This window comes from Pteropus alecto, unplaced genomic scaffold (assembly GCF_000325575.1).
Source record: "Pteropus alecto unplaced genomic scaffold, ASM32557v1 scaffold359, whole genome shotgun sequence".
NCBI classification, from domain to species: domain Eukaryota; kingdom Metazoa; phylum Chordata; class Mammalia; order Chiroptera; family Pteropodidae; genus Pteropus; species Pteropus alecto.
In genome coordinates, this window is record NW_006443119.1 from 3778105 (window position 1) to 3802914 (window position 24810).

The window sequence follows — 24810 nt, forward strand, 5'->3', positions numbered from 1 at the left end:
GAAGCTGTGGATCAGTTTTAGTTACGAGAGGCACCAGAGCAGTGCTTTTACTCCAGAGCAGTCCTGTACTCAAGAAAGCTCTGATAAATCCATTCATTCTGGAGAATAAATCATTCATGAGCTCTCAGGTTAAAAAAAATCACGCCCCGAGTTAGTTGCTCTACGGACAAGAAGCAGTAGGTGAGAATGGTATTTGCTGAGGGAACATCACTGTAGGCATGACTGGCCTTTGTTTCAAGGAAAGAATCATTAGTTCAATTTTTGGAAGAGAAAGAAGGTGATTGTCTCTGTTTCTGTCTCTTTTTAGCACTCAGAATCTGATCTTCAGAATTCTTCAGATCCTGTCCCTGCATCTGGCAGGGACTGTTTTTCCTCTAGCACCCTCTAGAGGAAAGAGTATGTGTTTCAGGTGGGGCAGCAACCATCATTTCCGGAACTTTGGCCTGCTCCCTTCCCCGCTGGCCTGGCCAGCAAGGGGTGTAGTGTAGCTGAATGTTTATCTGCTTCTGACTCTCACCACCACGGAGAACAAAACTGCTTGGCTGTGGGTGGTGGCACAACAGCTTGAGGAGGCAGATATAAAGGCTGGCAACAGCGGAGTACACAGCTGGAGGGCGGCAATCACGACAGTTTTAGCCAGTAACCCAAATCTCCAGTGCCCACGAGTCTGCAGCCTTAACATTGGGCTCTAGAAGCTCCAGGCTCTGCATTCTCTGTCTCAGCTTTAATCTCTTCTAGAGATTAAAGCTGAGTGCTAGTCCAACTTGTCCTTGAACACTTCCAGGGAGAGGGAACTCTCTACCTTTTGAGAAGCTCTCTTCGCATTTGGATGTCCTGATTGTTACAGTGTTGTCATAACAGTCTGGACTCTTTTTCTCTGTGGTTTGAACTCACTATTCCTGGTTGTTCCTTTTGGAGCTCAAAGTAAAGTCCAAACCTGTTCACTTGACAGCCCTTCAAACCAAATATTTGCACACAGCCATCATATCTTTCAGATAATCTTTTTTTTTTTTTCCTGACCAAATTCCATTTCCTTCAACCATTTCTTATATGATCTGGTTCTGAATCCTCTCATATCCTGATTGTTCCTTGATACTCAATATCGTAGGTGTGAGATAAACAGAGCAGAGCAGAATCATCTCCTTCCTTATTCTATATACTTTAATTCGACTAGTCTAAGACTGTATTGCTTTTCTGGCAACCCAAACACATAGGTAACTCATACATGATTATTTTCTGCTAAAATTTATTTTCTTGGTTCTACTTACTAAATCACATCTTTCCAATCCAGAACTTGCTCAGGTAATTTTTTGGACCCAAATACGTAACCCAACATTTATCTTTTTTGTTAGATTTGGCCCACTCATCTGTCTCCTTTTGGATCCCAGTTCTGCCCCCGACCTTGCATTTGTGATCCACCTCAACTTTGTGTCATCCACATAATTGATGGCCATGTGTTCCATACTTTGAATAAAATTAGTGTTAAGGACATTGAATAGGGCAAGGCCAAAGATAAAGCTCTGGTACATCACTAGAAAACTGATTGCAGGCTGTCACGATCCTCTCACCTGTACCACTGATTTTTTTTCAATTAGACTGGTATTCTGTTCATTCCCCCCCGCGCCCCCCCCCACCCTCCGATGTATCCCCAAGGACATAATGAGAGATCTGGTCAAAATTCTTGCTTAGCTGCTTCATTTCTCTGATTTGCCACTTTGGTAACCTTGTTGTAGAAGGAAATAAGGTTAGTTTGGTATGACATGTTCTTAGTAACCTCATTCTGGGTTCTACCGATAACTGCCTTTCCCTCACTCTGCCCACATACCACAATCTTAATATTCCATTCTAGAATTTTGCCTAGGATCAATATCTCACCTGTTTGTCTGTAGTTTGTGAAATGTACCTCATTTTTCTTATGGAAAATTAAAATTATGTTCACTCATCCACAACTTTTTAGCACTTCCTCTGTTCTCTAACAGTTCCTCAAAAATCTCTTATGGAAGTTTTACTTTTCAAGAGTTTGAGGATCAAAAGAAAAGGCATGTTAATGTGTAAACTTTAAAATGGTATATAGATGCAGGCATCATGGTGGTGGTTTCTTACTACTGAGTAGTGAATGGGTCTTTACTTGGGATCTAAATAAGAATTCTTCAAACTTCAGAATTACAGAGCTTCCCTTTTGCTCCAAAGTAGCTAAGGATATTGGGCAGCAGATGGAATCCCTGTTTGGCCAAGTAGTCTCACTTGGGGCAAATGTTCCAAGTGGGTAGGGGCTAGTAAAATGAGCTCCTGGTTGATTCTGAACATTCTGAGATTCTCACCCTTTGGTAATCGCCACTTTAGTGCCTTCTTAGGTGGATATATGAATGGACCCAAACAATTTTGAGTTTTCCAGGCTGTGGAGAAGGTGGAGTAGGGGCAGTGTGAAGAAGAATGACAAAATGCAATGGCTCAGACTTCTCGGAAAGGAGAATGTGATGAGCCTCTGTCCCCCAAGGATCAAACACCCCTGAGAACACCCTGCTCCTTCGCAGAAGATCCGGCCATCATATCCAGAGTCAAAGGGCTCAAGTGATTAAAATTCTTTCTCTGCTGGAAAAGTACAAGTTACTCCTTGGGCAGGGATGCCAGGCACCTTGTATTAAGTGATCTGTCTCCTATTTCAGAGACTTGTCCTACTTTCTACTATCAGGACAAATAGCAATCCTGAATTTGTTTATGCAGACATAGCCACTAACATACACTACTAACCTTCCTACTTTACTCAAAACAATTTTGCCACCTCCAATCTGGAATTTCTCCCAGTCCTTGGGAAAATATTCTAGTGCTGCCAGAAAGCTTCAGCATGTTGCCTCTCCTTTTGCCATTGCTTATTTCTTCTTGCTCTTTTTGTCCTGTCTGTGCTCTTCCTAACACCACCCTAGAACCTAACTCAGACCAAAGTTCTCCAGATGATAGTGATGATGATGATGATGATGATGATGATGATACTGATACATAGTGAATTGGGCTGGGTGCTTAGAGAACATTTTGAAAAGTAGAATGGGCAGTTTCTGTTATTTTCTGAGCCAGATGAATATCTTAGTATCACCAATAGTATAGACTTGCAGTTAGGAGAAAACATGGAGAAAGGGTATGTATGTGTTAATGAGGATTGGTAACAGAATAGTCTTTCTTGCTGATGCCATTAATGAGGGTAGGGAGGAACCCTACTTCAGAATTAGAGATCTTCACAGAATTTGTTTTGTGGTAAATGGAAATCAGTAGAGCCTTCTTTACTCTGGCCCCACATTCAAGAAACTATGAATTTATTAATCTTTTCTCTCGGCCTCTCCTAAGAATTACAAACATTAGACTGCATTGCAATTATTTGCTTATTGAATACCTCTTTCTCACTAGGCTGTGAGTTCTTGGAGAGCAAGGATGTCATTTTCATCTTTGACTTACCACCATCTTGTACAGTGCCTGGCATATAGCAAATGCTCAATAAATATTTGCTAATAAAAGAACAAGTCAGTGGTACCAAAATGAATGTTACTTCTTCCTTTCCATGGAGTGGAGGCTAGGAGTTGGCTGGATTTCTGCAATAACCACCATTATACTGTCTTCTTCCCTCTAGATGACATCAGTTGCCAAGGTATATTACAGTCAGACCACTCAGACAGAAAGTCGGCCCCTGATGGGCCCAGGGATACGACGGCGGAGAGTCCTGACAAAAGATGGTCGCAGCAACGTGAGAATGGAGCATATTGCTGACAAACGCTTCCTCTACCTCAAGGACCTGTGGACAACCTTCATCGACATGCAGTGGCGCTACAAGCTTCTGCTCTTCTCTGCAACTTTTGCAGGCACCTGGTTCCTCTTTGGCGTGGTGTGGTATCTGGTAGCTGTAGCTCATGGAGACCTGCTGGAGCTGGGCCCCCCAGCCAACCATACCCCCTGTGTGGTACAGGTACACACACTCACTGGGGCCTTCCTCTTCTCCCTCGAATCCCAGACCACCATTGGTTATGGTTTCCGCTACATCAGTGAGGAGTGCCCACTGGCCATTGTGCTTCTGATTGCCCAGCTGGTACTCACCACTATCCTGGAAATCTTCATCACAGGTACCTTCCTGGCAAAGATTGCTCGTCCCAAGAAGCGGGCTGAGACCATTCGTTTCAGCCAGCACGCAGTCGTAGCAGCCCACAATGGGAAGCCCTGCCTTATGATCCGAGTCGCCAATATGCGTAAGAGCCTCCTCATTGGCTGCCAGGTGACAGGCAAACTGCTTCAGACACACCAGACCAAGGAGGGCGAGAATATCCGGCTCAACCAGGTCAACGTGACTTTCCAAGTAGACACGGCCTCTGACAGCCCCTTCCTCATTTTACCCCTTACCTTCTACCATGTGGTAGATGAAACCAGTCCCTTGAAAGACCTCCCGCTTCGCAGTGGTGAGGGTGACTTTGAGCTGGTGCTAATCCTAAGTGGGACAGTGGAATCCACCAGTGCAACTTGCCAAGTGCGTACTTCTTACCTGCCAGAGGAGATCCTTTGGGGCTATGAGTTCACACCTGCCATCTCACTGTCAGCCAGTGGCAAATACGTAGCTGACTTTAGCCTTTTTGACCAAGTTGTGAAAGTGGCCCCTCCTAGTGGCCTCCGTGACAGCACTGTACGCTATGGAGACCCCGAAAAGCTCAAGCTGGAGGAGTCATTAAGGGAACAAGCTGAGAAGGAGGGCAGTGCCCTTAGTGTGCGTATCAGCAACGTCTGATAGCTTGGTTTCCTACCTCCCTATCCCTCTGGTTTCATTTCCCCTTTTGGTACACCGGGTGAGGATATTACCCAGGCTTACTGGAGAGTTCCAGAAGCACTCATTCCCTACTCCCTCTCCTTTAACCCAGTGGCCTGTGGGTAGTCTAGGCCAACTGGAGTCCAAATTTTCCTCCCATTCTCTCCTTTCACTGTACCCCACTTCCACCGCATTATACACACCTCTCCTAAGCCAGGATGGGGGAAGGAGAGGGAAGATTAGGCTGAAGTGGTTTAGAGGCCTCAGCCATGCTTGGAGACTCATGTTAGGAGGACCATGCAGTTGGATGGAGAGACTCCCCCCACCTCCCACCACCAGCAGAAAGTTTGCTGACTTGAGGATGAAGCCCCCTCCCTCTCTAACTTTCCATCTAGCAAGTTCCTTAAGGCAAGATTCTCTGATGGTCCCTTTGGGGTTTGTGTCCTCAGAAATATAGGAATCTGCAATCAACTTATCCTGGGATCTCTGCCAACCCGTTGAAAGAAGTCAGGGTTTTTCATGGCGAATTTCTGTTGGGACCTCCTGACTATAACCTAGGACCCTGGTTACCTCTGTTCTCCTCTTTCTAAAGTGGACCCTCTCTTAGGATACCCAGTTCTCTCACAGATTCCTGTGCTCTCAGAGAATTAGGTTGACCCAGGAAATAGAAAACCGATAGTCACAACCACACCTGCATCCATCTTGGATTCTGAACTCTTCAATGTGGAGTGACCAGTGCAGAGCTGTTGTCCAAATCCTTAAACCTGTCCTCCAGGCTGCCCTGGGAAGATTGGTTTCCCTGTGTCCTGTGAATGGGATGCCCCTCGTCAATATGTTTCCCTGGAAAGAGTCCAGCACCTAGACCCCATGGAAAGCTCTGGAAATGGTGTTCCAGATTACACTCCCCCTGGCTTCTCTTTTGCTCAGTCTATTCTTCCCTTAACCCCAAAACTTCAGAGGGAAGGAGTGAAAATGCAAGGGCATCTCCCTCTTAATACTGATGTTTGACTAAAACTAGACTCACAGGGCACAAAGTTCCCAGGAAAGTTAAATCAACCCCACTGGGAATGAGTAAATTCTCAGATTTCCAGACTGCTCTATAGAGCCTCTGGGAATTGGGAATGCTTTGTTAAGGTTTGGGCAGAGGCAGGGCTCTGTGGCCAGCAGACACTATTCTCCCTGTTACCCCTTACAGTGCCCTCTGAAAAGTGCCAGCTATTTCATTTGGCAATGCTGAGAGGGAAGGAAATTAAACCTCCTGATCAAATAACTATGGTCTCCCTTGGCTATTTTTGAGATTTAGTATAAAATGAGTAGCAGTATCATCTCTCCTTTGCCATAAGGCCAGTTTCAGGCAAGTTAAAGGCATACTTTAAAAGATCAGACTCAGGCCGTTCCTTTTTCTCCTTGGGGACTGGAGTAGGGGTCAGGAAGGGTATATGGGTACTAGAACTTTCTCTAACGCCTCAAATCCCAAGAGTATTTCCCAGTCTCATTTATAAACCAGGGAAATACCTCCCATGCCCCAAAGTGGTTTGGCATAGAATCCCTGTATGAATCAAGTGGCAGTTTGAGGTGGACTCAGCCAATTGTTATAAGCTACACACTTACTTAGAATGTGTGCTGCATCAGTGTGCAGAGCCATGCAGAGAAAATCACAAAATTCTGAGGCTGAAACCACGGTTACCACTTACTACAATGGCACAAGATCCTCTTATATTGATCTCTCTTTGAACTCTAATTATACCTTGAAAATGAAGACCCTTTATTCTCCACTTACTGTAAACCCCACCATTACTCCCTAGCTGTAAGAAAACAAAAACCAGAAAAACTTGAAACCTTGAAACAGAGAACAGAAGGCAAAGAGCCAGCTTCTGGTTTCTTAACTTTGTTTGTTAAACTTACCCGATTTCTTTCAATGTGCAAGGGCAAAAAGCACTGCAGTGTGTGTGTATGTATTCTTATCTATTAGCAAGTTATCCTCCATCTAGTTTCTTCTGTACACAGTGGCTTCCCTCCTGAGGGAATTACTCTTCCCACCCTCTGATGTCTATTCTAAGCCCCCAGATTCTCCTCACATTCTTGGATGACAAAATTAAAACATTTTCTGACTTACCCTTTCTGATTTTCCACCACGATCCCAGACTTTGCTCTAAATTGCATTTTAAATCATACTGTCCTTTTAATCCAGCTTGGCTTATTCTCCCATAACCCGCCTATCCCCCCAACCCAAATGGCTCTTTAGACTGTAGCCCCCATCTCCTCTGAACTGAAATCCTCTTTTAGGCTCTCAGATGGGCTTCAGAAGCAGCCAGGTCTAGTGAGAAATGGGGCCCCTGACAATACCAACCAGGGACTTGGCATGTCAGGAGAGCACTAGGCACATTTCAGAGGATGGGCAAAACAACTGATAAAGGCAAAACAAAAGATGAGAAAGGCCACTACTGAGGAACTTAGTGAAAATGATGACATCCCGAGTTTTACTTGGCTAGCAAACAAGAAGGTAGGTAGAAGCTTGGGGACTTAGAATATGATATATATGAAAAGGTTTATCTAAGAAGAAAGAAACATAATATATATATTTAGAGAGATGTATATAGGACCAAATATACTGAATGTACAGAAAGGAAGTGTTCAGAGATCTTAGCATGGGGGCAGATATGGTTTTAGGGTAGGGCTCCCCAGATTTCCAAACTTACAACCAGTGATCCTGGTTTCAAAATGGAAGTGAGATACTTGATGAAGGCTTTCAGGTTTGATAATGGGAAAGTGAGTGGTGGAAGCTTCAGAAATAAAGAGGCATTCATGAGGCTTTCTATAAACCCTGTGCTGCTGATAGGACCAGGAAGATGGGAGGAAAGGGGAGACACTTCATCCATGGAAATCTAGGAGAAGCCCTACTTATTCTGTGTGCTCCCATCCCCAGAAATGTCCTGTCACTGTAGCACTTTTTAAAAATTTTAAATAAAAGCACCCTTCTGTTTCCCTCCTGAAGTACATTGTATTTTCCTTCTTCCACAGGGGTAGGGGCAACTGCAGCTCCAGCCCCTGGAAGTAATGGCTATTCAACTGAGAAGCTGAACACTTTGGTGTGTGGAGGCACTAAAAAGGAGCCTCGACCCTAGAAAGCAAAGACCAGGATGAAAGTGATGTTGAGCCAAAGAGAGGCAGAGGCCCAGCTCTCAGTGTGGCTGTGAGCAGCCCAAAGTGAATGCTGTCTGTGTTAGAGGGGTCCTAATCCTGGCATTTGGGCATGGGGCACGGTGCTTTGGCTTTGATGCTTCTGTATGAAAATGAGTGGGCTATCAGATGCCCTAGGAGATGGTGCAGTTATATGAGAGGCTTCTAAAACCCCTATTCTATGCTTCACCTCATTATTCTCTGATCTCTGTCAGTTAATAAGACCATCTGGGGATTTCTCTATGAGGCCTGAGCAAAGGAAGCCAGTTTTACTATTGCTACAAGCCAGGACACTGTCCCTTCTCCAAGGCTGCTACCCTGGTCCTGCTAGTTAACCTAATTTATTTGTAAAATAACACTCTACCTTTGCTATAAAGTTAGCATTGGCCCCCAGACTCAGGTATTGGCCAAATCTACTGAAGCAAAAGTAGTTAAGGATAGTTTTCCCATGCCTGGCATTAAAGACTAAACCAGGTCAAATTTACCTAGGAAAAAGACGTGTGAGATTTTTTGGTTTATTTTAGTCTGTTCAGAACGAGCTACTAAATAAATGAATGAATCTGTCCTTCACTCTAGCTTCTTTCAGAAATCCAAACCAGTCCTATTATTAAGACCTGAACTCATAGGCCTATGTATGGGAAAGGAGGCTGTGCTGGAAGAAACTCTGATCTTGGGGCCAGCCTTCCCTTTACTGTTATCATCCATTCCCTTTACTCCTTTCCCATACCTCTTTTCATTAATTTTAGGATCCTTTAACAAAAACCTTTCAAACTCAGTTTTAAAAGGACAAGATTTATGGAGAAAAAAAATTAAGACCCAGAAATCCGAAAACTGGCTCAAGTTAATCCAGGAAAGTCAAGTTTCTTTGGATCCCAGGCATTGTCCCTTGTGGCCAGTGATTGCATGGCCAGTTTCCCTTCCATGCTACCATGTAGACGTTCCTTATTTATTATCCTCAAGGCTCTACAAGCCTACTCATTTCATTGTTGGGTGTTTATTTCCCCAACTCTCAAATAAATGGATTTGTCTTCTATTCATATCTGTCACTAGCCTGAAAAAGCCCTGGTTGTCAGTATCTAGCCCTGAATTATCTCAGACAAGAAGCAACAGATTCCAGTCACCGACTCTTGTTTCCCAGAAATGGAAGGACTGAGGTAGGATAGGGGAGAAAATAGGGGCTCTCATCATCATCAGTAAATACTTATCTATAGTATGTGGGAAACACTAGTTTAGTTTGAGTCATAAGACATGTGAGATATATAAGATACATGAAATATGTAGTCCTTTAAAGTTTGAAGAAACTTACGAATCTGTGAAGAAAACAAGATAAAATAACAAGCAGCATACACTAAGGGAGAGATATACCATTAACATGTTTCAATGAGTGAGATCTCTTTGGAAAATATTTTATAGGGATAGGCATTAAGCAAGGGATGGTTTCAATCTAAGTACTCTGGTTTGAACACATTTGACATGAGAATCAAGAAAAATCAGCAAATACTGAGTTCCTATTACGTGGAAGGTACAATTCAGGTAACAGATATAGAAGACATGATACATGCCATAAAGGGACATAGAGACTTATTGGGCTTTGCACCTGCTGTTCTGTGAAACTCTCTCTACTACTTGCCAATCCCCAACTCTTACTATGCCTATCTTTGAGCAAACCCCTGTTAAAAGCTATGAATGTACCCATATTCCTCTTTCATAGTACTTACCACAGCTGCAATTTTATATTACTTGTGCATCTGACTAATGTCTGTCTTGCTCAGACAGTAAGTGTCTCATGGCACTCAAGGTCATGTGAATAGGATTCATGTCAATGTCTGGTCACCAGGGACCCAGCGACAAGGTGACCAAGCTAAATACCAAGCACCTGGCATGTATGATGCTCAATAAATACAACAAAAGGAAAAGAGAGAGGGAAGGAACTTGCCGAAAGTTCACACAGCTAGTATGCAGCAGAGTTGGTATAATTGTTAAATAACCATAAAAAGTTTAGAGAATATATTTCATAAGGCATGACATCATTAAATGTTAAAAAATAGAACAGACAATAAACACCATTTTGGGGAGGGAGAGATCATTTCTACTTGTTAAGGTCTGGAAAGAATTTACAGAGTTGAGATCTAAGCTCAGCATTAAAGGACAAATAATATTTGAATAAATGCAGAGAAATACAATAACTTGTAGGTGGTAAGCATGAGCAAAAGTACTGTAGGAAGAAAACACAAGGCAAATTTAAGGGATGGTTAATAAATGTAGAATTAAGGGCTTTGTAGGTTGTTCATCTATAGATTGAAAAGATAGGGTAGTGGAGGGATTAAATATCAGTCTAAATAGTTTATTGTTTTTTATAGGCACTTGGGAACTATTGAAGATGTATGAGGAAGGATAGAATCTAATTAAAGTATTATTTATGAATATCAATCTGGCAGTGGAATTCAGAGACAGGAGACACTGAACCAGTTAAGAGACTTGCAAAAGTTTGTGGGAAAGGTAATTGTCACAGATCCTAGTATAGTATAAGTGCTCAATACCTATTAAATTGAGTTGTCGAAGGTCTGGACTAACGATGCTGAGAATGAAAAGAATTAGAAGTAGAGTCAAAGGAAATTACAGGAAATATAAGCAAGATCTAGAAAAAAAAAAAAAAGAAGTGATTGAATTAGTCAGGGCTCCAGCAGGAAACAGATGGCACACTCAAAGGGCTAACTGGACATGGTTTAATGAAGAGATTATGTATAAAGGTGTGGCTTGGGTTAATAATCAACAAGGGATAGTAAAGCATCCAGGAACTCTAAACGGTAGGAAACCTGTACAAGTCTTAAACCGACTGGGACAGTTATTGGACTCTGGTGGGAATTGTCGACAAGGGAGAGGGTTACGGCTTCAGTGGAAGTCATGGCCTTAGGTAGAGGAACTCAGCCACTAACAAAGACCTGCTAGTGCCTCCCATCGGTCTATTCTAATGTGAAGGCCCAGGGCAAGGGATACCATGTGATGTTGCCCATAGAGGTTAACCACGTAGAGCATAGACATGGACAGTGGATCTGGAAACGTAATGAGAGCATATATAGCAGTGACCAAGATCAAGGTCCTAGGTGAGGTTGCTAGCTAAGGATGAGCTATTCACATGTGCTTCCCTAGTCACTGGCTCTAAAAGGATGGAAACCTAGAGGTAGACAGAGAAAGGGGAAATTAGGACTGTAATAGTTCAAGAGGTAATGAACAGTTGAGCATATGAAACGAAGTAGCCCTTTCAGGGAAAGGTCAGTAGAATTCCTAAGCTCAATGCAAAAAGCTCAATATGGGGTCCGTAGACTCTGTGGTACTTCTGTATCACCTAGAAAGTAAAGAAAATCAGACCTCCCTGTCCAATTTATTTTACTGGACTTAAGTCCCTTCTTCATTCCCGCAACTACTATCTATATCTCACTCATTTGACTTCAGTGACTCAAACTTAGTTTCTTGTTTAGTTGTTTTTTTATCTGTTCAAATTAGGTGCCTCTCCCTTCTTTACTAGGTCGGCTCTACAGGGACAAATTGGCTGAGGCCTTTCTGCCATAACACCTAAACTAACCCAGCCAAGGGTACTCTTAGTTAATCCTCAGACATTTATCTCCCACATCCTCTACCTTCTGGGACTAAGTCTCACTTTTATGGCAGAGGAAAAGAATAAGTCAGAGATAGAGTCACAGAGAGACTATCAGAAAGATTTGGATAAGAGATCAATGAGAGGAGGCAGAAATTAGAATTCATCATCAACATTTTATTTGTAGGTTTGTCACATAGTGGTTAAGAATATTCTGGGCTGATTAGAAAAAATGAAATCCTACCATTTGCAATGACATGGATGACTAGAGGTTCTAATGCTGAGTGAAATAAGTCGACAGAGAAAGATAAATACCATATGATTTCACTTATATGAGGAATCTAAGGAACAAAAAACTAATCAAAAACAGACTCACAAATATAGAGGACAATTTGGTGATGGACAGAGGGGAGGGAGGTTGGAGGGCTGGGACAATGGGGTTAAGGATAAAAGAAGTACAAATTAGTAGTTGATAGATAGTCACGGGGATGGGGAGCACAGCATAGGGAATGCAGTTACCATTAATATATTGGCTAGGTGGAAAACCAGAGGAGAGAAAGAGCAATTAAGGGGATCATTTTATAAACTATATAAATGTCTAACCAATATACTGTATACTTGAAACAAATTTAAACAAACAAGTAAATAAATAAACAAACATACATAAATAAATAAAAAGAATGCTCTGGGCTGGAGACCTGCTTTTGAGTTCCACCTATCACTAGTTCACTATATGACTTAGAAACATTACTTAATATCCATTAGCCTTGATTTCTTCATTTGTAAAGGTCAGAATATCAACCATCCATGATATTTAGCACAATGCCTGGCACATTGCAAATAATTCCTTGACAAAGCTGGCTATTAAGAAATCAACACCAGCATTATTATTCATTAAATGGTGATGTGCTGCCATTGCATACATGGCTATCACACTGCCAAAAAAAAAAGGTTGAAAGGAATTATCAATATAAGGCATATAATTACACCAAGGCATATAAAAGGGAAAAGATATCAGGATATGAATAAGGAATGTAAAAGATTAACATAGTTCCTCCAAAGGATAACTAACTATAAATTGTATGATGGATAATGGAGGGTAGTCTTGGGAGCTGCATGTTCAGATTGGATGGAATCTCCTACTCTCCTTATGCTAGTTTAGAAGACTCTTCTTAGGAAATAAGATCAATCTGTAAAACCAAGTAAATTAGTATTTGCTGACCATTTGCTCTGTGCCTAAGACTGCAATAAATATGAGTAATTAAAAAAAAAAAATAAGGATAAGATATAATCTCTACCTCAAAAACCCTACAATCTAAAATAAAATATAAAATTCTACAACGTAGACTGTAAGTGCACTAAGTGCCCCATAGAAGGGAAAGAACTAATAGGTTAGAGTCCTTGGTGAAAAATGCATGGAAGTAGGGTTGGAGTGGGGTGGCTGAAGGGGGCAGAACTTGAGGCAGGTAAAGGATATTTGAAAGAAAAAAGGATTGGGAGTTGGGGGCATTCCAAGGATGCCACTCCAGAGGTATTTTGGTAACAGGAACATCTAAAATCTATTCAACTATTATTGAATGCCTACTATAGGTCTGGTAATGTGTTAGATGCTGAGGTACAGAAAAGGATTAGCTCTTTTCTTAAAGAGCTCAAAGTGTCCTGATGGGACACTAGAAGAGAGAAACAAACAAAAAAAATCAGTTGTGACAAATGCTATAATAAAAGGATGGTCATTCCAAGAGGTAGTTTTGCAGCACTGGGACAGCGGGAGCTGGACAGGACTTTCATGTAGCAAGGTAGGGTCTTCTGTGTGAATGACTTGCCAGAGCTTAGAGCCTATTTGTCGCTGGTATCTAAGACATAGTTAACGCCTGAGCCGAGGCCTTAAGGGTTAAGTAGGGACTGGGGAGGGGAAGGCAACCTCGGCAGAACAGCAAAAAACAACGGCACGGCGGCTTAAAGGCCCAACGCAGTTTAGGGACGTTATGAAGCTTCCCGGTCCTCCTTCCCACCCCTCCACCTAGGGTTGCGTAAATTCGAATTTAGATATACAACTAATAATTTCAAAGTACGTATAACTATGTCCCAAATATTGCACGGAACGTTCACACTCTGGGCTCCCTTAAACTCATTCCAGTCGGCCCTGGGGCCTACAACTCCCCAGGATTACCCGCGAGCGGTGAGTAAAGCATGAGAGACTATCAAAGGTTTAGTTTTCCTTCACTTCTACATTTTGCACGCTTTGGTCTGCTTCCCAGCCCTAAGGGATATAACTCGCAGCTCCCTGCGTTCAGGGCTCTGGCTCCACTGATTGAAGTTGGGGCGGGAGAATGAAGGGTTCATTCACACGGGAAAATCTCTCCTCCCTCGGTAAAACGCCAGTCATTGCGGCACTTCCAGAAAACGACCGGAAATTCGCCCCTTCGGAGGCGGAGCGAAAGCGAGACAGCCAATTCAGAGGAATGTAATTTTCTGGCTCGGGTGATTGAGAACCCAGTGTGGAGCCCGCGACCGGAAGCAGTGCGGGGGCGGGACTTCATGCCGGAAGTGCTTGTAGGCTGTTGTTTCTGTTGGCAGCGTGGCTGGTGGGAGATGCCCCGTCCACCTGAGGCTCGGAAACGGAGTGAAAGTTTGCGTTTCGAAGGCAGTTTGGTGCTGGGGCGTTGCGGCTGTCTCGCAGCCAGATCATGGGCTCGACCAAGCACTGGGGAGAATGGTTCTTGAGCCTGCGGGTGCCCCCCGCCGGGGTATTTGGTGTGGCCTTTCTTGCCCGAGTCGCCTTGGTCTTCTATGGGGTCTTCCAGGACCGGACTCTTCTCGTGAGGTACACAGACATCGACTACCAAGTCTTCACGGACGCCGCCCGTTTCGTCACCGAGGGGCGCTCCCCTTATCTCAGGGCGACCTATCGTTACACTCCACTGTTGGCGTGGCTACTCACTCCTAACATCTACCTCAGTGAACTCTTTGGAAAGTTTCTCTTCATCAGCTGCGACCTCTTCACCGCTTTTCTCTTATACCGCCTGCTGCTTCTTAAGGAGCTGGGTCGACGCCAGGCTTGCGGTTACTGTGTCTTTTGGCTTCTTAACCCCCTCCCTATGGCGGTATCCAGCCGAGGCAATGCGGACTCGATCGTCGCCTCCCTGGTGCTTATGGCCCTGTACCTAATAGAAAAAAGACTCGTCGCGTGTGCCGCTGTATTCTACGGTTTCGCAGTGCATATGAAGATGTATCCAGTGACCTATATCCTTCCCATAGCTCTCCACTTGCTTCCGGAACGCGACAATGACGAAAGCCTCTGTCGATCCCGGTACTGCTTCCAGGCTCGTTTTTACGAATTCCTGAAGAGGCTGTGTAATCGGGCTGTGCTGCTCTTTGTAGCAGTTGCTGGACTCACATTTTTTGCCCTGAGTTTCGGTTTTTACCATAAATATGGTTGGGAATTTCTAGAGCACACTTACCTTTATCACTTGACTAGGCGGGATATCCGTCACAACTTTTCTCCATACTTCTACATGCTGTATTTGACCGCAGAGAGCAAGTGGAGTTTTTCCCTGGGAATTGCTGCATTCCTACCACAGTTCATCTTGCTTTCAGCAGTGTCTTTCGCCTATTATAGAGACCTTGTCTTTTGTTGTTTTCTTCATACCTCCATTTTTGTGACTTTTAACAAAGTTTGCACCTCCCAGTACTTTCTTTGGTACCTCTGCCTACTACCCATTGTGATGCCACGAGTGAGAATGCCTTGGAAAAGAGCTGTAGTTCTCCTGATGTTGTGGTTTATAGGGCAGGCCTTATGGCTGGCTCCTGCATATGTTCTTGAGTTTCAAGGAAAGAATACCTTTCTGTTTATCTGGTTAGCTGGTTTGTTCTTCCTTCTTATCAACTGTTCCATCCTAATTCAAATTATTTCCCATTACAAGGAGGAACCCCTGACAGAGAGACTCAAATATGACTAATATATATACTCCAGTTCTTCTGCCACTTCTATTACATTCTGATTGTTCTTAATGGACCAGAAGAATGCTTGGAAAAAATTTTATTTAATTTCTGACGAAAATTAAAATGAGTATTTGCCTCACAAAGAGGACTTAATAATTGAGGTCCATCCTTTAGGAAATTTTAGGACCCATTTATCTGGGAATGGTGGGAAGTAAAGCTTACTTGTTTGAAAGTGGAAGAGCTGATGAAGCTGTCAGATGCTAAAAGGTTTTTGTAGGAAAATACAGCAATATAGTCAGAGACATAAGGTCTAAGCCAGTATTTGTTCCATTTATGGTATGCTACTGTCTGAAGCTCTTATCTTTTTAAAGTTTTCCTGATAGCTATGAAGACGCAAAATATTCCTAAAGTACAGCTTTTAGATATAAAGTGTTAAATAATACTACTGTGCTTAGGTTGAGAAAGTTAATTCTGTATTAAAAGCGGAGGCATAGATAAAGAATCCAAAGAATTTAAATTGTAATCATGTTTCATGTATTTGCTTTATAATTTAGTTCTTCAGCACTTAGTCCCAGTGGAATTAGACTAACATTTGGTTTTATAAAAAGATTAAATTCATCCATCTTTAAACTTGAGTTATTAGATATTTTAAAATAGCGTCTTGCTTTTGATATTTGAGGTCCACAAACGATTAGGACATTTTCATGTTATACCCCATTGTTTTTAATTTTCTGGTTGTTAAAAAAATATTTTTCATCTTAAATTTAAGCCCATCAGGTGTTACTTGTGTTGTAAAAGTGAATGTTAGCAGATTTTAGGTGATAAAAAAATCAAATTGTTAGGCATTTCACAGCTTAAAATTACCCCACTTAAAAAATTTCATGGTAGAAATGAAGACTTATTTGGGAGGCCCCTGGAAAACATGAGGCATCCTAAGTATGCATTAGTCTTCTAGACCAGGAAATTGAGGGAGAGATTGTGGAAATAAGGCTTTGCAGATTCATTTCCCTTATTACTATAATAATTCTGGGAAAAAGTGCTTTCAACCAAACAACCTAAAAAATTTTTTAAAATCTTGCCCATTAGATTGGGGACTCCCTAACTCTAAACTGTAATAGCAATATATGAGTTTGATTTTATGGTTGTGATTTTTAAAGTTGAGTAATTTAATAACATTGTTCTTTCACAGTGAAACACCAAACCAAAACAAAAAAAACTCCAGAGAAGTATGTTTCACGTTGGGTAAGACCTACAAAAGCCTTTGAGAACAAGATGTCTGTAGGCTGGTCATAATTAAGAATGCTGTTACTGACACCATTTAGATGGATATCTTTGAGACCTGCCATTAGAAGGGAAGAATGGGTGGCTTTGCATAGGTTGCTGTTTGGGTGAAAATGGCAGAGAATTAATTGTTGAGTACAGTAGTGACCTTTCTTCTAACATCTAGTCTCATATTCCACATTAGGTTTTATCTTGAGGGCTCTTTGTATATGACTTCACTAATTGCCTTCCAGCCATGGAATTCTTACCTTTTTTTTTTTTCATAATAACGAAAAAATTTTGGGAGCAGAACTGGTGGGGCAAAGGATGGGAAACAGAAGTAGAATTCCAATTTCTCAATATAATTGTCTTTTTGATATTCCCAACTTTTAAAAAATAGTTATAAGTATATTTACTTATTCATTTACTTATTTTTTTACTTTAACATTTTTTGTTGTGGCTCACTCTTCATACTTGCATTGAAATTGCCAAATAATATTTCATCACATAGATGTTTACCTTGTAAATGCATCATTCTTCCACTCATCATTAAGATTGATTCTAATTTTTAGTATTCTAAATAAGATTTAAAAATTTTCCATATTTTAGATCATTCCCTTAAACATTCTTAAAAGTCAATTGAGTTTTGTTGGGGTCTCTGGAGGGAATTTCAACTCCAGATCCTGCCTTGAAGGAAATTCTCTACCAAAGAACTGCAGGCATTTCTTAAAAGATGCAGAGTATTTTGCAAAAAGTTTAGTAAATTAACTCAAATTATTTTCTTTGGTCTCAGTTTGTTTGTTTGTTTGTTTGTTCTGATTTTCTAGTTTTATAAAATCTCTTCATTTGCTATTTTTTTTTGTTTATTGGTTCTTTAATCACACCTTAAAATTGTATAGCGCTTTGACTTATTTCCTACATAATTCTTTTTGTTCTTATACCACACCTTAAGATCAATATACCCATTTACAGATAAGCATTAATTATTAACATGAGGATTGGTTCTCAAGATAGTCTGTGTTCTAAACAGAGGGGACTACATAACTTACTTTCTTCTGTAGTTGCCTTAAGGTTTTCCAAATGTGGTCCCTAAATATCCCTAAATAAATTCCCTGGATTAGGGCCATTGTAAAGGCTAATATATCCCCTACCTCCACACAAAAGAATCTCTTTCTTAAAACCATAGATTTTAGTTACTGACTTCTTAGCATCTGTCTGAATGACTCTGTAAATGACATAGTTTCAAAAGTTTTGTGGGACTTGAAGTTAATTGACTTACGGCTTAATATAGAATATATTTCCTCAGCTGTTTCTGCACTACCACTCCCACCTCAAACAATCTGTACCATGAGTGGAAAAGGAAAAGATGAAAAATTTCACAGGGGTAGTCCCTAAATGCAACCTCTTTCCCCCCAATACTTTATTATCAACACTTTTAAACATTACCCATCTGCCTTCCATCTAAGTTCAACAATTAACATTTAGCCATATTTGCTTTGTTTATATTATTTTGTTTATATAATATTTTTCTGAACCATGGGAAGTTGCACACATCACTGAACTTCACCACAAAATACTTGAGTGTGCATCTCCTAGAAATATTGTCTTAAAAATCTATAATGTTATTGAATACAATTTAACATCCTGTCCATTTTCAAATTCTCCAATTTCGTGTTTAATCTTAAAGAACAGATAGATACTCTTGGATCTTAAAGATACCCTGAAAGATACCACGATAGATAATCCATAATTAAGAAGTTTGGATCTTTTCCTGGTCTTTAAAACAGACAAAAGGGATTTACTTCCCATCAAGTTGAACAAATAATTTTTTTGTGTAAGTCTTTCTGCCTCCTAAGAAAACATAGGGTAGTAATCATCCCTAAGAAGTTTTCCAGATAAAAGATTGTATGTGTTTGGATTCCTAATGTCCACCCCCTGCCAAAAAAAACAAAAACAAAAAAACACCTGATTAGCTGATTTTACATCTTGATGATGGTAAGTTCTGGCTTTTCATGATTAACTGATTTGGAGTACCTATTCTGCGTTATGTGGTTTCATGCAATTTTCACAGCACCACCTTAGAGATGGTATTCACCTTCTACATTTTATAGATGAACAAAGAAGCTCAAAGATTAAATGACTTACTGATAAGTGACAGCTAGAATTTGAAGTGAGTTTCCCTGACTAAATGTCATACCCTTTCCACTGTATTATGTTTTGGATTTTTCCAAAGTGTCCAGACCCAACAGATGAAGATTGCTATTGGAATATAAATGGAATTCAACACTAATAAATGTTTTGCCAACCAATATGTTCCTCCTAATCTTTTAGATATTTGCTTAAGGGGCAGTTCTCTTGCAGTTGTGCAAAAGTTTCTTTCATTCCCAAACTTTCTCTTCAGTAATTCCAGAACTTCGATAACCGGCTCCCACATCCAAACTCTCACTAAATTGTATAATTTCTTTGTTGCTGCTTCCATAGCCTGGTCTAAGAAGTTGATTTGCTAAACCACACGGTAGCCCAACTATTTGTAAATCAAACTATAGAAATATTGTGGCCATTTTAGTATGTAAATGATCATTGCTAAATTTCTCCTGCTGTCAGTGTACATTTTGCAGTGTGTATCTATGCAGGTCAAATTCATGATTTAGACTGATAGCATAGCATGAGAGCTCTGATTCAGATAGCTTAGGTTCAAACCCCAGTGTGTGACTTTAGGCAAGATTCTTTTTAACTAGATAAATTAGTTTTCATTCTATGAAATGGGGATGATAATATAATCCTCATAGAATTGTTTGTAAGGGTTAAGTGAGTTAATATACCCAAAGAGCTTATGCTGGTACAGAGCAAGCTATTCCGCATCGCCTGCCCAGCTTTTAACATCTGTATACAAGTCATTAAAGCAGGAGCTCCTTTTGGAGTTTAGACTTAACTTAAACCTTTCCCCACAAGTCTAATGGATATAGGAAAAGAACCTGGATTTATACTAAATAATTGTTTTAACTATAAACTCTTTCTTCTAATCTTGATCTGGTTCTTTGAAAAGATAGCAGTTTTATATGTAAATATATGTACAGATTTTTCAAATGTCTAGTTCCAGCCTGAGAACTTTATATTTGTGTATTCCTGTCATACATTAGCTAACTCTAAACAGTGCAGATTTGGTTCATGACCCTAAATTACATAGCACTTCTCTCCATTGTATTGAGGGGTCATTCAAGGGTTTGTGCTCTGTCAAAGGAAGTACATGCCTACTGCCTGGGTCAGAATTCTCAGAGTAGTACAATCATATATTCAGCACTGAGAACCAGGAGAACCATTCATTTAGTCTAAGCAAGCATTCATGTTCATTATTCTGAACAAAATCCAGACTAAATGAAAATATTTCTAGCTGCCCAGACCCTTTGCTAATTGTTATGACTTGTATAAAAAAAGGAAATGACACTAATAGTGACTTTAAAAATAATTTAGAGTATGAATATTTGAAGCTCAGTTTATGAATATTTGAAGCTCATTTCATTCCATAAGGAAATTTCCAACTTTCTCTGCTTTCCAGTCTTTTAGCAATTATAGATCCAGGACCTGTGCCAAGTCTTATAATAGTTGAGTAAGACAAGATCTGTGTTCTTGAGGAGTTAACGATAAAGACAGAAACGTACCTTACTAATGAAATGCTACATGATATAATAAATGATATGATGGCACAACCATTCTGTGATTTATAAAATGGAGAAGTAGAGGATAATACTGTTCCTAGTTTACAGATTAGAAAGTCGAAGCTCAGAAATGCTTGCTTAGACTAAATGAAGCTCAGAAATAAGTGACTTTCCAAGGCCAAACACTTTGTTAATAGCAAGACTAGGTCTAATTCTGTATTTTGCAAGTCCTTAACTTCATATGATGGCAGGTGATTACAGTGAAAAAGTTCACTTATTTACCAAGTGTCATTTGTTTAGGAAACTACCTAGCAAAAGGCTGTGTCTTCTAAGTGCCAGGCATTGTTCTAGGCATTGTGGATACAGCTGTGAGTGTGGCACTTTTTCCTCATGGAGCTTACCTTTTCATGGGAGACAAAGGATCAGCAAGTACATGATTGTGATGATTGTCATAAAGAAAAAGTAGGGCAAGCTATGGAAGAAGCAAGTGGTGGCAGTGAAGAGAGGAGTAGGTGGTGTTTTAGATAAAGTACTAAGAGAAGGCATTTTGAGGTGACATTTGAACAGAGACCTGAAGTGAAGACATGACATTCATGCAACTATCTGGGGAAAGAATATATCTTGCTGAATGAGTAGCAGTGTAGACACTCTGAGATGGAAATGAGTTAGGCATATTTAAAGTCCAGCAAGAAGGTGAATATAACTGATTGGAGTGAACAAGGAGCAAACAATGTAATTTGCAGTATCCAGTAGAACAACATGAATGCTAGTTGAAAAATACAATTTACATTAGCATTTTTAGTGGCCTATAATACAGTAACTGGGTTCTATCTATTTTTTCCTAACATTTGAGCACAAGTTAATTTGTAAGGAAGATGAAACATATTTAAATAGCTTATATCAGAGCAGGGCCACAAAGTACTTTCATACATTGTTTTGAGATGTGAGGATTTTAAAAAATGCCATTTTACAGATGAGAACCCTAAGGCTCCAAATATATGCAGTTTGCCTAAGAGACAGGACCAGAATCCAGATCTTCAGGAGCCTAACTTACTACTCCTTTCTCTGTACTCCCCTTATTTAAATATGGTGAGAAGACAACCCAGTGGACCCTAGAAGGCAAGAAATTCAGGAAAAAATTGTTCACCAGATCATTTATTCATTCATTTAGTAAACACTTATTAAGAGCCTACTTTGTGCCAGGCACTCTGCTAGGCTGGGAGGATAAGGATAATTATGACAATAGTCCTAGTTTCAAGGAACTTACAATACCTAATAGAGGATACAAATGGAAAGATGATAACTCAATGTGACAATGGCTAGAGTAAAGTACATATGAAGTAGTTGGGAGCACTTCACTAATCCATCAGTTGGACAAGGCTAGCACAGACCTAAGTACACGCTAGTGTTAATTAAACAAGGAAGCTGTTAGACCGAGGTGGTTCTAATGCCTTAGCAGTCTATGTAAGCAAACCAAAACTAAGCCCGTAAATGCCTCAAGATTAAGAAATTAAAACCTGAGAACAACCCAAACATCAACAGCCAAGGTAACTTTCCCAAATAACACAACAGATTAAGCTACAGCAAATCAAATAATTTCCCTGCTTTGCTTCTGCCTTCTCTCTATGCAAGTCTTTCCCTTAGCTCCTGTCAGTGAAGCACTCCTGGATACTACTAAATCAAAAATTGATTTGAATTGAGGAAGTCAATACTTTGAATTGACTTCCTCAATTCAAATCAATTTTTGCTCAAACAAACTCTTAAAAAATTTAATATGCCTCACTAGGTACTGAAAATTTTGTTATCTTACCTGTTTTTCTTTAATACTAGTTAAGTTTGGGGTGTGGGGGGCTATTCTTTGAAACTCCCTTGCTGAAAATCACTTGGTGATTAATTATACTTTTGCTAATCCTTAGCTCACAAGACCTTTTATGAACTGGCTCCACATCTCAAGCTTCATCTTCCACCTCACCCCACTCTACAGTTATACCAAATTATACCACCTCTTTGCCTTTGCATCTGCTGTTCCTTTGGCTAAAACATTCTTCTCATTCCGTCATCTCTCTGACTAGCTCCTGTTCAGTTTAAGAATGACCTTCACAAAACATTCTCTGATTCAGTACCTCTATTATATAGTGCAGATCACATTGTACTGTGTATCCCACTTGTGCGTCTTGCCATCTAGACTGTGAGCTCCCTAAATACAGTGATTATTTCTTATTCAATGATGATATTTTCCTGGGGCTTTCCCAGAAGCAAGCAAGGCCAGACAGGAGTAACAATGTCATTGAGCTGCTGGATGTGCCCCATACTCTCCTAGGTTCGTTGAACTGAGTTGTACTTGAATCAGTCAAGTGAGAGCTGGAGATGGTGGGCTCCTTTGCATGGTTAATGGTGGCGGCTATGAAAAGAACAGGACCAGTTTCTGGGTGCCTGTCATTTCTAAATGCCATCAGTATCCACCAAATTTTCTAAGCTAGAATCTTATAATCACTTCCTATTCCTTCTTCTTCACTGGCTACATTCCTCCCCATCTAATCAGTCACTAAATCCTGTCAGTTCTACCTTTTAATGTCCGTGGAGCCTACTGGCATCTTGCCATTGTCATTGCAAAGTCTGCAGTTCAGGCCCTCATTATCTGGAATGAATAGCTTCTGACAGGTTGGTTGTCTTGTTTCCTGTCTCTCCCGCCCTTCATTCCACCTCTCATTTATTTTCCCCACTGCTGCCAGAGCATGCTTTCTAAAGCAGATCTAATCCTGTCACCATCCTGATAAAAGCATCCTCGAAGGTTCCGTGACCTGCAAGAAAAAGTCCAAATTTCTTCCTTCCTCCGTCTTGCACTGATTTCTCCTATTCAGCTCACCCTAGACCACTGGATAACAGTTTCCCGAAATTACCAGACTATTAAGCTTTTCCTCATGCTGTTTCTCTGTCTAGTGTGCTTCTGTTTTTCAGATGAGCTGCTACTCATTTTTCAAGACCCAACTCACAGGACCCTTTCTCTATCAGAAGGCATGCAAGGTGAATTTCTGGAAAGAGGTTAACTTTTAAAAAAATTAAAGAAAAATAGGGCCAGAATTGTGTAAGATTTGGTAAATAACCTTTAGTAATGCATTTTGTCTATTATAGTTGTTTGTCTCTTTCTCTCAGAGTCAGGTAGCTCCTGGAGAACTAGAATTGTTTTTGTGTTTATATCCTTAGCATTCAACATAAATACTCAATAAATATATGTTAAATAAAGCTGGAATGGGGAAGGAACAAATGTTTACTGAGCACTTATTGTGAACTTATATGCTTTTCACACATTTCATTTCACTTCATTCTCAAAACAACTTTTTGAGATAAATATTATTTGCTGACAAAAAACAGACTCAGATAAATAGTATTTTTCAAGGTCATAAGCTTATAGGGATGGAGCTAGAGTTGGAAGCTAAATCTGGCTGACTCTGAACCCTTCCTCTAGAATTCTCAGCCGGGAGCAATTTTGCCCCCCACTCCGGGGACATTTTTGGTTGTCACAACTGGGAGATGTTATTGGCATCTAGTGGATGGAGGCCAGGAGTGCTGCTAAACATTTTCCAATGCACAGGAAAGCCACCTACAACAAAGACTTTTCTGGCCCCAAATGCCATAGGATCAAGATTGAGAAACCCTGCTCTAGACCATGCTGACTCTATTGAAAAGTAAATAATCAAACAAAATAAATGAATCCACCTGGAAGCCAAATGGACTAAAGTAAAGCCTTAGGGCCTTGGGGCCAGTCTTGAACCACTGGCACGGGGAGGAAAAAAAGACTTTTTTGTGCAGTCTCTGACCTGCCGCCAATCTTATGATTCTCTCACTACGGCATCCACTCTTTCTTCTTTCCATCTTCTCTTCTCCACTTATCTTTTTCCTCAGCAGACTATTTTAGCTTGGAGAAGGCAATTCAAGATGTGATTCCATAGTGTAGCAGTCAGCATGTCTGCTTTACGTGCAGAAGATCCTGAGTTTGCGCCCCAGTGGGGCCACAGTCCATGGTCTACGACCATGCCACCCTGAACAAGCCCGACCCCGTCTGATCTCTGAAGCTACGCAGGGTCAGGCCTGGTTAGTACTTGGATGGGAGACCACATAGGAAGGCCAGGTGCTATAGGCATAAAAAAAAAAAAAAAAAAAGGCAACCCAGAAAACTCCAATGTTTTCAGACCTCTTTTCTAAATTAGAAGATAGAGTTAGTATATTAGAAGCTGCAGGTTTCAAAACTGACAAGATCTCTAGAACCTGGGAACTTGGCCAATTATATCACCTTCTGAAATTGACAACAAAAAATATGGATGAGATTAATCACTGTGATAATCTTCCCAGGAAATAACCCACCTAAAAAATTCTTGATAAGTGTGCTGCTGTTAAGACTT

The 24810-nt window shown here is 40.7% G+C and overlaps 2 protein-coding genes and 1 pseudogene across 2 annotated transcripts in view; all 3 read left to right on the forward strand.

Annotated features, from left to right (window-relative positions):
- The window catches only part of KCNJ10 (potassium voltage-gated channel subfamily J member 10), a 28548-nt gene extending 22894 nt beyond the window's left edge, over window positions 1-5654 (forward strand). Inside the window, exon 2 of the mRNA XM_006922905.2 lies at window positions 3620-5654. Coding sequence (XP_006922967.1) covers window positions 3620-4759 — 1140 coding nt within the window. The 3' untranslated portion in view covers window positions 4760-5654. The remainder of the gene's footprint in view (window positions 1-3619) is intronic.
- An 8336-nt stretch (window positions 5655-13990) lies between these two features.
- On the forward strand, window positions 13991-19063 carry PIGM (phosphatidylinositol glycan anchor biosynthesis class M). The gene has a single exon (XM_006922906.3). It carries the CDS (start codon window positions 14240-14242, stop codon window positions 15509-15511), a length of 1272 nt encoding a protein of 423 aa, XP_006922968.1. The 5' UTR covers window positions 13991-14239; the 3' UTR covers window positions 15512-19063.
- A 5369-nt stretch (window positions 19064-24432) lies between these two features.
- On the forward strand, window positions 24433-24551 carry LOC112471868 (annotated as a pseudogene).
- Window positions 24552-24810: the final 259 nt, after the last annotated feature.

Bases quoted from the DNA above. Each gene is read 5' to 3' on its own strand.
- PIGM (XM_006922906.3), top strand. From the start codon at position 14,240: ATGGGCTCGACCAAGCACTGGGGAGAATGGTTCTTGAGCCTGCGGGTG.